General features: G+C 40.5%; 2 protein-coding genes across 3 annotated transcripts in view; both read right to left on the reverse strand.

Annotated features, from left to right (window-relative positions):
- Positions 1-27: 27 nt before the first annotated feature.
- ube2al (ubiquitin conjugating enzyme E2 A, like) lies at positions 28-3,349 on the reverse strand. The gene is made up of 6 exons (XM_076263258.1): positions 3,143-3,349; positions 2,279-2,359; positions 1,837-1,862; positions 1,640-1,729; positions 1,156-1,244; positions 28-943 (listed from the first exon to the last, which is right to left on the reverse strand). The coding sequence occupies exons 1-6, from the start codon at positions 3,184-3,186 to the stop codon at positions 815-817; spliced, it is 459 nt and encodes a 152-aa protein (XP_076119373.1). The 5' UTR covers positions 3,187-3,349; the 3' UTR covers positions 28-814.
- A 768-nt stretch (positions 3,350-4,117) lies between these two features.
- Positions 4,118-15,454, reverse strand: part of ankrd10b (ankyrin repeat domain 10b) — a 35,050-nt gene continuing 23,713 nt past the window's right edge. The window contains exons 4-6 of one of the 2 annotated variants that reach the window (XM_076263259.1): positions 9,075-9,328; positions 7,659-7,754; positions 4,118-4,946 (exon numbers count right to left, since the gene is read on the reverse strand). In XM_076263259.1, coding sequence (XP_076119374.1) covers positions 4,627-4,946; positions 7,659-7,754; positions 9,075-9,328 — 670 coding nt within the window. In that variant the 3' untranslated portion in view covers positions 4,118-4,626. Of the gene's footprint in view, positions 4,947-5,826; positions 7,755-9,074; positions 9,329-15,454 lie in introns of those variants that run through there. The other variant, XM_076263260.1, reaches the window with a different exon arrangement.

The following is a 15,454-nucleotide window of genomic DNA, read 5'->3' on the forward strand; positions in this document are numbered from 1 at the left end:
ACAATAATTTGACATTTTCATAATAAATGTAGTTTCGCCCTTTATTTTTTTTTTATTATTTACAAGTGCTGGAAAGAAAAAAAATCCCATCCTGACGTGGACAACCAGTGCAAAATCTGTACAGAAATTCAGACGAATGTTTCCATAAACACATGAGTAAGAAATATGATTGGGGGGTCACTAGCATTCATGCGTGTAACAAAGCTCAATACAGCTAAGGCGTGCACAAAGCATTGAACTGAGATTTGATGTATAAGTGATAGTGCCATGAGGCTAGTCTGAGACCAGTATCTGCCAGTCCATGGGGGGGGGGGGGGGTGCCCATATCTCTTGGAAAAAGGAGATTTGTAACAATAGCACAACCAGTCCATGGATCATGATTCCACATATCCTATTTAAAAAAAAAAAAAAAAAAAAATCCTTTGAATCCCCTTCTGTCCTTTTGTTGAGAACTTAGGCAGCCTTGGGAATGGAGTAAAGAAGCATTGATGTCGGTGACATACCACAATATTCTTGCATCAGAGAGCATCTCCAAAGTCAGCTGAGGGTTAAATTCTTGTAAAAAGCATCCTGTGATCAGACAAATTGAGCAGAGGGGATGGGGAGCACTTGAGGCAAAAAAAAGAAAAAAAGAAAGAAAACAGGCGCAATCCTACACAGTGAGAAAGGTAAAGTGCATAAAAACTTAAAATCATAACAAGTAGGGCAGGGGGGAAATCAAGAGATATATCCCACTAACTGGAAACCCACACAAAGCTCATATTTAAAGAAAAAACAAACAAACAAACAATAGCTTGTTAGCAGGTGTGCGTGGTCAACTGTCCCTCCAACTCTGCTCCACAATGGCTGACACGCGTTTCTCATACTCCCGCTTGTTTTCTTGATAAAGCTGAGCTGCCTGACTATTCGCTGGACTGTTTGGGTTTGGTTCATCTAACAGGGACTGTAAAAGAAAAATGAACAGCAATCAAGAAAGGGGATCAGTCTCCACAGTTGAATACAAACAAATAAACAAAACAAAAAAACATAACTAAAACAATGATAATAAAATAATGATAATAAAACAATAATAAAACAGCATATGCTCGCTGCTAGACAGATTTTGTGGTGTTTAACATTTTGTCATTGGTTTTACTTTAGCGTGTCTTAACTTACCTGAATTGAAGTGAGAATAGAAGACACATCATATGTTGGGCTCCAGCGATTTTGTAGAATATCTAAGCATATACTCCCATCTGCATACACTAAAAGATAATAATCAGAGACCAAAATGTTAATCATTAGTAATATACGCCTCAGCTAATGTTTAGTTTGCATTGAGAACACCACCTCAACTACCTTCGGCAATATAATCTACATTAAAATTGGAAGTGTGTGCGTGTGTATGTGGTGGTGGTGGTGGGGGGGCATATTTCCATATCATAGCACAACTTAAGTCAAGTCATGAAAGCAAACATGTAAATCAGGATATTTGTCATGGAGGATGGCCCAACATTATCACAAGCAGCAAATCTGTGACCGTACAAGAATGTGCTGCAATAAAATCAAATTTTCCAAGGGCAACCTCAAACTGATTATTGATAAACATTATTGGTCATGCTCATGGGACTGCTTAGTAGTGGCCAAGAGAGGAATGTACCATTTGGATGAAACATCTTTGAGACAAACCGCACTGTTGGAGGTTTGTTTGGATATTCTTCTGTGAATTCGACTGTAAGTTTAAATGTGCCTATGAAATAAAAAAGAGAGAGCCAGAACAGTCACAGTAAAGTTGTCAAACACAAACTGTAAACACTCAAAACCTAATTAAGCTTCATAAAATCAAAACTCCCTTACCATCTTCAAACGGAGTTCCTTCTGGCCTGTACACAGAAAAAACAACATCGGAAGGTGTAAATATTTACTAGACAAAAGCCCCAGGAATGAGTAGCTAAGGTAGTGCTTGTAGCTGACTGCTTGTGCGGTATTTAGACTGACCTATTTAGGACACACATATTGCTACATGTGCGAAGTTGTAGATCATCTCTGCAGGCATGGCTACCATGACAAGCAACCAACCTAGCAATGCTAAAGTATCATTGTGTCAATCAAATTGCTACAGCGAGAGTATTTGCTTAATTAACTTGCAAGAGACCTCTGAATAATGGCCGACTTGTTGACTCTAAAACAACGGCCATCTGACAGCGGTTTCTTACACCATCTGCCGACAAATATGCCTATAGACGGCCACGATGTGCACTGTAGATACATGCATGCCCCGTTGCCAGGGTTTGCTTACCCGAATATGACTGCATTCCAAACCATTATGTTGTTCTCGGATGGGGCTCCACTGACGCCTGCCGGGGGGTCCTCTTGGAGCCTAAGGTTCAACATCCATTTTAAGCAAAATAACGTAAGTTCCACGTGTCAGTTCGTTGAATTTCTAACCATATCCGTACACACTCCCAATACCCGTTACGGTGAACCTGTCTAACATAAGGTTTAGTGACTAATACCTTTTTCCAACACTAACGTTTGCTAGCGTAACGTTAGCTAACACACTATTTCAGAAGGTCGGAATAGCTTGTACTTTTAAGTAACGTTACCGTTAGGTTACTAAAATACTAAGTGCATTCTCATGTTCAATTTCAAGTCCAATCAAAACGACATGTGTAATAACCTCAGACTGTTTAAATAAATCAAATGAGTCCCAGGCAGCTATCTGCTAGCTCACTTACATCCGTAGATAACTTCTCTGCTTAGCAAGCTAACGTTAGCGTACACCAACGCCATGTAATCACTAGCACTCTAGCTAGTGAAGCTACCCAAGCTAGTTAATTTGTTGACCAGATGAAACACGGCAAAGCGGTAACGATAGCTGGAGAATTACTAGACATCTAAATATCATTTCACTAAAATGTCTCTATATACGAGATGTTAAACATTAGCTTCATATCCCCGCCATGTTAAAAAACCTGCCTCGAACAGCTGACATATGTTCCATTAAGTTACTCGTTTATCGCTAAACTGGCTGATGAACAGAAGGCTAGAATAGAAATCTACATAGCTTGCCAGCTATCTGGGCAGACAGCTACATTAACGTTAGCTTTAAACGTATCGACGTTAAACTAGCTCGGAGTCATCTGAAAATGTCATAACTCACCGTTTAAAATCTCTCATTAGTCGCCTTCTAGCTGGAGTAGACATATCTAAATATGTATATACACTGTACACAAATAAATGTCAATACCGAGAGAGTCTTGTTTACACCGCGGCTAAAAATAATATTACGATAGCTAATAGAACTGGCCAATAGCTATCTAGAATTACTACAGTATCCCCTTCCTCCTTGATGTCGCCTCCCTCAACTGCAAACGTACTGGTTGCTGCTGTAGGTGGTTTTTCTCTGTGTACTTTGAAGGCATTTCGGACTATACCATTTCAAATGGAGGGGGTTGACACTCTGATATTCGTATTTCTAAATACTAAGCATAACGTTATACGTCGTATGTCATGTAAATATATTGCACAAATGCATGATTAATGACATAACTTTAATAACACCAAAGTCTATAAACCATTCGCTATTTGAGCGTAGAAATCTACCCGGCATGTACACCAAATGTTTTAGTCTTCACCGATTATGGGCGTGGACAGAATGACGTACACAGAGTAGAGGGAGGTCAAAGTACCCCCAGCGATGAAAGTCGGTATCGCTGGTACAGTCGACAGGTGACTAGTGGGTGCGTGTACACGTGAAGTATTGAATTGTTTGGGAGGCCTGTGTGCTATGTAGACATGATTTGCATGGAGAACATTAACACTTGGTGGTGATGGAAGAGACAGAAATTATACTGAATCATTCTGCATACACCCTCAGTAGTGTAACCATGTCTACCTTGCCTTATGTCTAACAGGTGCAGTCCGTCTTTGCCCCTAGAGCATTAAAGAGCCACTGACGTTGGCCACACTCATCCCATTGTAGTTGGCTTCATTCTCTCCCCCACTGACAGTACACGCATCCAAGCTGTTGTCGAGTTCTTTCTTTAAAACTGGTTCAGCAGTGCCACTATCATACACCTAAAGTAGCCTAAGCCACCGGGGTTGTTTTTCTCCCCACAAATGAGCACATGGGGCATTTTACTTTAGTAATGTTTTTTAATACCATCTCTTTTTTTAAAGAACAAACTTATGTACAAAAAGAAAATAGTAACATAACAAAACAATGCTTTTAAGCACAAGCTGTGTGATGCATACACACAAATAAAAACAAGATGCAGTTTATGTAAAGTTCAACTAAGACGCACTATAATACAAATACATAAGGTATATTTCATGATAGGCATTACTCGTCAATAACAAAAGATCAGAAGATAATGAATAACAAAAAAAGGAAGGAAAGAAAAATAAATGCACATCAATGCATTAGGCCTCAATGGCTTCCTTATTTTTACTGTTAACATTTAGCTCTAAGCGCAAGTACAAAAAAAGGATAAGTTGCGTCCCTTTTGGTAAACATACAAGCTGACACATTTCTGTTAAACTACAGACTCCCTTCTTAAGAGGCACAGTTGCAGACTTTAAGCTTAAGGCAACTGATTCTGGACAGGCTGATAAGTGGATAATCCTTAAGGGCCAATGACACATTTAACATCCGTGGTAAAGGAGCATGGTGCTGTAGAGCATGTGGTCATAGTGTTCTTCAGCCTTCACAGAGGTGTGGTGGTCCATCTCACTGCCTCCGTCCTCAATATTTTCTGCCGTGTCCCCCAAGCCATGGTAGTTCCCGAAATGCAGCCCGTTGCCAATGTTACCAGTCTGGATGGCGTCACACACGTTCCCTAAACGGCCTCCATGTCTGGTGTCGGCCATGAGGTCAACACAGTTACCAGGAAACCCATTTCTGTTCGCCTGGACGGTATTGAAGGGCTGAGGAACTTCCTGCAGACTTGAGCCATGGAGATCACCTGAAGTTGGAAAGGAGACCTCAGTCACATCTTGAACAACAAATAGGCAAGATGAAGCCACATAGCTGCCTGAAAATGGCTACATGGGGAAGATAATGAAAAATGCAAGTGCACATTTAATGGTAGGACTAACTGAACAGTGGTGCAACAGGGATGTTAAGAGATTTGTCCAACAATCTCTTGTATACAAAAGCAATAAAATAGGCACCATCCACGATAGCCCAGTTCCCAGTCCCTCTTTAGTTAAAAGCATTTGACCAGACCAACTACATTTTGGTGCCACCCTGATTGCAAAATCAGAGTCAATAAAGCATTATATAAGGCTGAGACCTTTGTACAATTGTCTTGGTTGTAGTAGGTCAAACAGATCCCGTGACATACAAATGGGAGACTAGGCATACTGCCCTACTTCTTAAACGTCTGGCCAACATCCCATTACACCTTACATCACAATGGGGCACACTGACAGCCATGACCCAAACAATCTAATCAATCTCACTTGAACCAACGCCAAGTTTGGAACATTGTTACAGTGAGTTGTAGAGCATCAAGTTTACTTCTCTACAGTAAGGATCCACTCAGTGGCATTTACTGTGCCATCATCAGAATGTTCAACACATTGTGAATTTGTTGTTTTCATGCATGCATTGGAAAGTGTTCTTCACTATAAAAGTATTTGGGGCCCAGTAGGGGGCGCCAAATACAAACAAAAGTCAGTTGGTGAAGAGTCTGCTTGCTGTGGACTGTTCTAGAAGTTTGTTACTAGTCATAATGAGTCAAAAGCAATAAAGTAATTATTCACCACCATATGATCTCTCTCGCCCACTCTCTGCTTTAAGAGATTAGCATCAGATCCACACACAAGCATCCAAACAAGGCATTATGGTATTTCAAGACTGAACATTTAATGGAGTTCAACAAAAAATACAAATACGTTCAACTGTTTCAGTGTTCATCACCACGCTACACTCTACATCAGAGATGCAGTCATTAACATGGATAATCCTGTCTGGACTTTACTTCAGCGATCACCAGAAAAGACCGCCATTTCATTGGACCAGGAAGTTCAGGCTGAAACAAAGTATCTTCTTTTGATTAGCCTTAATGTCCAACATGTATTTTCTTCCCTTTAAAGCATTGTTACATAGGAAAAGGCATTTTTCTAAAGCATCAGTTTCACTACACCATTGTCTTTGAGTTGCCATTACACTTTTTAAAAATAAACTCATAACTTCCAAAATAATCACTTATTTTCCAACATCTGCACTTGACACCTAAAACAAGCTGAATATTAAACACAACAAAGAGTTAAAAAAAAATAAAAACACTACCCTCATATCGAAGGGCCCCATACATGTAGAGATTATAAAGAACGTTTTTTTCTTTTCTTTTATATCATTTAACTCAAAGAACTGATACAGAGAAAACTACCCTAACATAGTCCCACTCCGCTTCTAATGGAAAAGACAGGCAGACAGAGGGTTAAACAGCACCTTGCCACAACCTAGGAGCGCACAGAGAAGCTGCACAGAGAAGCTGCACAGCGAAGGTTAATGTATGTCATACATTCATGTAGATATGCTTTGGCATAACGAGAATACAAAATTAATTCTAACAAAATAAAAAGGAAACACACGAGACATGGCAAAGTAGGACTTTGCACCGCAAAATGCCCAACACCATCAAAAGGGATAAGTAGGCCTATTTTTTTTGCACAATTCTGGGGCAATAGTATTTCCTTGGGATTTACCTCTTCTCAGGGAGATTGAACAATGCAGATGACAGAAGTCACACATTTAGCAGGAAGCTTGTAATCAGCATCGTTCGCCCACAGGGCTTAACGACTTATGGTATCAGAGTTACAGTACCAGCTCTAAACACAGTACATGCATACAGTGGGCTTGACTTGCACAAGGACCATTGCTAATGTTATTGCATGTCTGAGCATGACGTCCTAGAATGGACACCAGCGATGCATAAAAGTTCCAAATAACTTGAATGAGGAATGTATCTAATGAAATGGAATCTTGCATTTCACACTAGAACAATATTGATGCAACATACAAATAATGTGGATTTTGCGACAATGATCAGACAGGACAAGGAGATGACAATTCATATGATAATGTCTTCTGGAGGGGCATAAATGGTTTGGCCAGTTTTTCAACTATATACACAAGCATGCCTGTGTACTGACTGGAGGATGCGTTTTAGTTTTCATGAAAACAAAACGTATTCAAGTTTTACTACCATAACAAAATGCTAGCGCTACCACACACAGGCAGAGTTGTACAGAAGTAGGGTGGTAGGAAGTAGGGAAGTCAGAGGGACAAGAGCCCACCAGAACGAGATACTATATATGAGCATCTCTCCATTCAACATGGGACGAGTAAGCCAAACTCACTCAACGCAACACCACACAGGTCACATTGACCTCACTGGCGTTTTGTTTTTTTCCTAACACGCTCAAATCTGAAAACGACTGGGCCAGTGAGGGGGTGCCAGCCAGCCACTAAGGCCACTACAGGTAAGCGTAGGAGTTGGTGACACGGCACGGGATGTGCATGGAGGCCACTGTGATGATCTCCAGCTCCTTGGGAGCGGTGGGCGAGCCGTCCATGGGCACGGCCTCCAGCTCGGGCTCAACGCCCATGTGTGCCTCCGGCGGCCCGACGCAGCCATTGGACCCAAAGGAGAAGGATCCATTCCCACCTGTGGTCGGTGCCGCCGAGCAAGACTCCATGTGCATGGCTTCCATCAGGTCCTCTTGGGCACAGCCGTTCAGGGCCTTCATGGGGAACTGGAGAGCTGTGGATAGTGTGAGGGGGGTGCGGAGCACAGTTTATTACAACAGGATAAGGAAATATTGTCTGTAGAAGCAAGAAGTTTTTTTAGTAACCCTCTATATTAAGAGTAATGGGTAAGAGTTTTAATGACTTTTGTGATTCACTGATATTTGATTTCATGAGGCCATTGAGCCAGGTGGTTTTCACACATCAGATGAACCACAGGGTAGAGGTCTAATAGTTGAGGGTTTAATCAAGTTTTTTTCAGATGTCAAAAAAAGTTTTTCAGAAATGTAACAGCTCTACCACTATAGCCTGTTTGTGCACATCTTTAGAAATGAACCCCTAACATTAAGGTAGCACCCTGCAGTACCCCTGCATAAACTGAGCTACCTGAACTCTCAAATCCAAAACCACTGATTAGTAGCAGCAACATTATTTTGATGACTACATGCCTGCCAGACAAGCTCTGCATTTTCCAGGCTGTTCAGGAGTTATGGAAGTAAAGTAACACGTATAAAATTCTGCAGTGCGCACAACATATAGCCGTGAGGCCAGGGGCAATGCATGTGGGTCAGTCTAACCGTGATGAATGCTGTATCCTGACTCGGCGTGATGGCTAATTTTTTTCTCAACTTTGAAAATATGATCATGTCTTGGCACCAAGCTGAGAGTGGGTAACCATAACACTCCTAGATGTGTGGAGCTAAAGGATGAAGTTGGTCCTATTGATTTTGCCAGGCTGTAAATGATCCATCACATGCTTAGAGATGGAGGTTGCTGCAGTAAAAAGAGTTATCTTCTGGCCAGACAGTTCCCAAAGAAAATCTCTCTCCATTAGAGTATGGGAGCATTAGGGGACTGGCATTACGCCAGAGGATGCATCAACGCAAATGTTTTAGTTTCAGGTTTATCGTCTATTTACAGCCTCAGAATATTAGGCAATTAAGCAATCGATAACTTACAAACTTTTATCTATGAAATCTCCTAAGGCATCCAAACTTTTATTTTGTTGTCCTTTGTTTAATCTCACAATTCAATGCAGAAACTGATAACCCCATATCACACATCCAGAAGAACAGTCAAACTGTATATCTCAATGAATAAATGACTTAGCTACATCACCTATTCTTAGAAGGGGTGGAGAGAAAAATCCATAAAAGGCATGGATATATATTATGTTGCCATCATTAATGTGGGTGACTAATTGTGATGGTACAGTATGCAGTAGATGGTACAATCACTCTGATGCCCACCCCTTATCCTAAAATAATCAGTTTATAATATAATAACTTTATAAAATAATTAGCCTCCATACTCTCCACAAAACCCAAGGACTTACTGTCAGTTCTGGCCTTCTTGATGTGATCTGGCTCCATGCTGTCCAGGGACCTCTTTCTGCTGGGCGCCCCCTTGAGGAAGCTGCGCAGCTGGGTGATGGCCTGGTCCCCGTTGGCGATGGAGCCGTTGGTGGAGGAGCCGTTGGTCATGCAGTTGAGCTGCTGGTTCTGCGCATTGGCCAGCAGCTGTGCGCACTCCTGAAAGCCCTGGGCATGGGCCAGGTCGGCAGCAGTCAGCCCACTGGCGTTCCTTAAGCTGCACGTCAAGAAAGCTGCCTGTTAGTGGGCTTTACTCCTCAGCGAGTGTGGATTCACATCCACACAAACACACACACACACACACACACGTATACACGAACGCACACACACACACACACACACAAACAAACAAATGAACAAACACACACTTACGCACACAAATACACAGTCAAACCCTGTCTGCTACTACTTCAAACTGATTAGATGGACATCTTCATTCAGAATATGAAGTGTGATCCGCGAAAATAAAAATCATAGAAATTTAATTTAGAGTATGTAAAATCTCACATTTCTCATCAATCTGAAATTGTGAGACTAAAGTTGCAATAGAACATGACAAAAAAATGCATTAGCACTTAAATATTGCCTGAATCAACCATAATAGCATAAACCCAAACCACATTCAGACACAACTTGTCAAGGCGAAACAAAAACAACCTACACTAACTGGAAAGCAACTGCACTGCGTCCTCAATGAAAAGTCAGAAGCCAATTTCATTTAGTGTGAAGAAAATGTCTTCGTTTTGGCCATAAGAAAAGAACAAGATGACTTCATCCTGGAAAGCAGAATATTGAACAGGCAAGCAGGAATGACAAATCAGCAGGTCTCCACAATGAATTATCAGCTTGTATAGAGCGAGAAAGGCCGTCTCTGAAAGAGGTTCTCTCAAAGTAGTATCTGGGTGATCCTCTTGAAGATGTACACAGAATAGGAGTCATGAAGCTGGATGATATGGTAGTCAAGATTCTTCAATGGCAATCAAAAAGGCAGCTCCATGAAGTCTGTTTCTGAGCAAGAAAACAAGGATCATAGGTTCTCTCTGTTCATGAAATGTGTAAAAGGTACGAGAAAGAAAACAGTCTTAATGGTTCCATCACAAACATGAAGAGCAAGATGGGTTGATAAATACTGCAAAACAAATTGTTACCAAGGGGATCCACTTGATAGAACAGAAGGCTCTGGCCGACTCATGGCCTGATGTGGATGTGGTATTTGGAGAACCTTTTGTTGGCAAGAGAAACTGTTGAATAGAAGGAGGGAAATGTGATCCTCTCAGAAGGGACGGTAGCTGCAGGAACAGATGGAGGAAAAGATGGCACCTCTTTCTTTGAACGCCTCGGCTCTTCTCACCTACCTGGCCATGATCTCTCAGAGAACAATGCTGCTTTTTTTCCCATCTCTCATTTGGAGTAAAGCAGTTTAAAGCAGGGATGGCTTAGAAGCAGTCTCAAAATGTAAGTTTGAGAATAGCCAGCTATCAGCAACAAGCAGGACAAAAATGAGGTAATGTTTCTCCTAAACCCCAATGATTAAACTCGCCACTCTTAGAATTAAGCATCCAATACAGGCAAAGTGCAGTAACAGCTATGTTTTTGTCATATTCTACCACAAGCCATAACTGTTGGTGTTCGGGTAATGCATGAATGAACAAACCACACAAGGTTGGGGCACAATGGCTTTGGAACTTACCCATGAAGTCTTAGAAGGTGAGTAGCAACTGTGATCCCCAATTTGTTATAATGACCAGACACTTACACTGATGATGCTGGTTGGAAAGGCATGAATGTCCCCCTGGATTGTGTGTTATGGTGCTTATGCACTCAAGCTTATGTAATAGAAAACCTTAACCATTTTACACTTAACAGTCAGATGAGTTATTTGAACTGCTTCATATATTTATCTTGGTGGTTTATGCTACTTTAGTATCTGAAGACAAGTGGTGGGATTTCAAATCCAAATTTCCAATCAGCTAACAGAGGTCACATTATGGGCACTATGACAGAATTTTCCATGAATACGGGAGGTCATTTATTTATACACTGCTTCCTTCTAAGGGAAGTGGTGGAGGCCAGAATGCCCTGAAATACATCCAGCCCCTCTCCTTAAAATAAATAAATAAATAAATAAATAAATGGACTGCCTGGAAGCTTCTTTGGCAGAGTGTCAAAAATTCCCAGAAGCTGACTGCACAGGAGAAACAAGTTCAGTACTTGTTGTTCTATAGCTCTTCAGCATCATCAGATTCTGTTTCCGTGGCAAACGATTATTGCAGCACAAACAAACTGGTCTTTGTCACAGAGTGGTGCCTGCCTGTATCCACGTGTCTGAAAACTCAAGCCTTTTTTTTTTTTTGCTTGTCCATGCCAGGCGGACACACTTCCCCCTTGTGTGGACACTGGGGTGCCTTTCTATTCCTCACATTCCACTCCATGTGACCAGGAAGTATGTGGTACAAGTGAAAAAGACTGTATGGAGATCACGTGTCTTGGCATTGCATTTAATTTATGAGGTCTCTCCATGGAAAGATGAATGTAAAGCTAAACTACACATGTAGGCAATTTAGAAATGCATCTATGCCTCTATTGTATATGTATAAAACTTTACTTATGTGACATGAGTGCATAAAACAATTTAACCACAAACACAGGGAGATATTCATTTGATTTAGATTCTAAGTTTCTGATTTAGTGACTGTTCATTCATTCATGAATTCCTGATGCATTGTTCCATTTGAAAACTCCTGTCTGTCTAAAGCACAGTACTCAAAACATTCAACCAAAATGAACATTTAGATGCACTTAAAAAAAAAGAAATCATTTATAGAAAATGTTTTTCATGAATCACTGTTGAACCAATGAATAAACATTCACATAAACCCCTCCCCATCCTCCCTCAAAGGCTGTCCAAATCTAACAGGGAAAAAAATAACGCTTCAAAGTAATTCATCCTGATTTCCCCCCAAAATGTGTGCCAAGTACGACAGCAATCAGGCAGGTCTCTGCAGTTGATTATGGTCTTAGGTGCCATTGCCTTGTTACGGAGTAGGTCACATAAAATAGTGTACACAAAGCAGAATACTATTCAGCCAGAAACAATACGGACTGTACAATATTGGACAGACTGCAGAGGCGCCCTCGCCCTAACTTAAAAGCAAGCCACCACTGATCAATACACAATCTATTATTGTACAATGTATTTATGGAAAGTCTACAAGCGAACAGTACATTACGATTTTGGCTGTAGGGACAAACGTTCCTATCCTTTCTTGCTAATGGAACTGTAAGGTCTTTTTTAACAGTATTAATTATACTTTCATATATTCAAATTACCTTTTGTAACAGTAAAAATACACTTAATGCTGTGTGACCTACCTATAACAATACTATCAAAATCAAGAAGGTGACCAGTGCAACAACCCTTACAACGCTAACAAAATGGCAACACAAACTACAGCTAACCAACACAAGTTAGAAAATCTGGGAAATATGCACAGAAACCAATGGAACCAAGGAAAGTCTTACCCTTGCATTGTAACCACACTCTCATACAACTTCAACATTCACCCTGGGAGATATGGTTAAACTGTACTCCCCGACTTCAACTGACATATCACCACAAAGGTATTTAATTTAGGACATACATGTAGTGCACTATGTGCTTCTACACTATGACACCACACAGTTTTCATGGGTTGGAAAACTATGAAGATCAATTAACCAGCTTCACTAATGCAAGCAGCAATCCTGTGACTGAAAGAGCGCTCGTGACAAACTTGTGGACTTTTCCTGTGCTCACATAAACTGAAAGTTTCTGTACCATCCAGTGTAGCTGCTACAGCCGGAAATCTGTGTATTGCTGATATAAGTAATATCTATGTATTGCTAATCTACATAATATCTATGTATCAAAGTAGCTTTAATATTGATAGCCAGCATGTAATATTTCCTTCACCAGAACTTTAAATATCCTTTTGGGATTGTATAATAACATAGGTAAATTTGGAAGAATTTATAGCATGTATCAGGTCCAAATAAATGGAGACTGAGCATATATTACGCAGCATATTAATGAGCGTTTCCGGCAGCTTTTAAAATCTTAATGTCTAGACAATTTTTGTGGCAGACTTTCCACCAAACTCTTCTTGACCTTAGAAGCACAGAGGACTGTCTGGAGACCAGATTTAGCACACACAGCTAGAATAAACAGCAACAACCGTAACAACCTTTCTCTCACCCAAAAGCTGCAGCAAGGTTCAATGTAACCAGTCTGCCCACTGTATGCAATGCCATTCACAAAAACAAGTTGTGTTTCTACCCACTAGCCAACTCAATAGGTTCATGCTTTATGCACATTATTCACATGTCTCACAGGCAATAGTGGCACCAAAGAGCAAGAGAACATTTCTGAAGACACCCATCCTCCCCTTACTCGTGTCTGTAGTACCTTGCTTGCTGCATTCAAATGATAACCCGGTCTCCGCTTGTTTGTGATTAACAGGAGAAAACTAACTACTTTTAGAAATCACCACCAATTCTAGGATTCACTTTGACATTCCATTTTCAAGTCATTCGTTAAAAAATATTTGTAGTATCTTCAATAAAGCTGACTTAACTTAGCTTTCCTTCCAGTGCACAGTCTTGTGTAAATATACATTAAATTGTAAAATTAACATAAAACAAGACCATGACTTTTATTTGCAGTCAAAGCTCAAAGACTATATACTTCTAATACTACTACTTATTATACAAGGTTGTGCACTAGAATGGTAGCACCAATGTTGAGCGTAACTTATTTTGTTGTGTGATATGTGGGTGGGTTTTATGAAAGCCGTAACCCATTTAAACTCACCAATGAACTGGATAAAATTATATAAACCTAACCATGATTGGTAGGGCTTTGATAATTAGATTCAGGATATTTTTTTAATGTCAGCAAAATTCTGTTGAAAAGCAGCTGTCAATCTATAAAACCACTGTCTGAACTAAGGAACAGAGAAGCATTTTAAATGTGAAAAATGTGAAACTTGTCCTCATCTTAACTGTGAGGACAACAACTTCGAATATGGTGGTTTACTGTGTTATCAGAGCATAGAACTGGGATAAGAACATACTTACTAACATACTGATGATTTCTGCCAGGTCAACTAAGCTAGTGATTTATATACAATGGCCTTTAATTAGCTGCTAACACAGTAAACCACCATTTTCATAGGACTAGGATGAGGACATACTTTGATGATTTCTGCCATGTCAATTAAGCTAGTGATTTCTATGCGACAGCCTTTAATTAGTAGTTAACCTCACAGTACATCACGACCTTCTGAACAATACAGAACTTTTCCCCTCAGGGGCCCTTCCTTCCTAATCCTATGCCCCCCACCACCTTATTATTCCACTAAGATGGGCACAGTTGGAGTCACAATCGCATGACACGGAAGACAGGGGGCGGACAAAAGTGTGCTTTGTTGACCAGTACCCCCCCCCCACCCTAATCATCAGCCCCCCCACCCTAAACATCAGCTCCCCCATCCCTCTCTTTCATTTCCCTCACTCATCTACAGCCCATACAGTTCTCTCCTCGCGCTCATCCACTTTCTGTCCTTTATTTGCAGTGTGTCCTCGAAGCCCTCTTCCATCTGATGTAGAGCCCAAATCTGACAGCAGTCATTTTGCTTCTGTGAATTTGCCATCTTCTTAATGAGCTGTTGAGGGCATACCAGGTCACCACAACAAACAAAGAGGAGAGAGGAGAGCTCATGGCACTGTGCCAGTTACAATCCTATTTTAAAGAAAAATAGAAGTAACTGCCACAGCAAATACTCTGACAAGACTCATTTTTACATTTTAGAAATGTTTACAAACTGCAGAGACACTGCCTTCATTACAACAGACAGATGTCACATGAAATGGCAGCTGTCTGTTATATAGTGTTACTGACAGAAATGGTATGACGTGATTCATATAAAATATGCCATTTGTTAGGAAGCGTTATTTTTGATTCCCCTTGCTGCAAAGCAGATTTGTTTGTCTTTGCTGCCCTCAGCACAGATAAGACTAAATTCCTGCTGCTGTTTCCTCCCTTCCTAATGGATCACCTGCAACACTGCTCAACACCATGCTTACAACTTCTGTGACTTAAATAACATCGTCATTAGGCCTGACCTACACAACCTAGGGGTCCTATGATTAGTGTAAAAATGAAACAAATAAGTTCAATAAAATAAATACAAAAGGAATAAATAAAAGTTTTAGATTTTTTTTTATGGGCATAGTTAAGTAAAAGCATGCATTTCTAATAAACATGACTATAAAAAAGTAAATCAAACTTTTAAAAAACTTTTCT

The sequence above is a fragment of the Alosa pseudoharengus genome, unplaced genomic scaffold (genome assembly GCF_046254945.1).
Source record: "Alosa pseudoharengus isolate Yale_2024_CS ecotype anadromous, Long Island Sound unplaced genomic scaffold, YU_APseudo_1.1 YU_APseudo_1.1_scf_3, whole genome shotgun sequence".
Lineage (NCBI taxonomy): Eukaryota > Metazoa > Chordata > Actinopteri > Clupeiformes > Clupeidae > Alosa > Alosa pseudoharengus.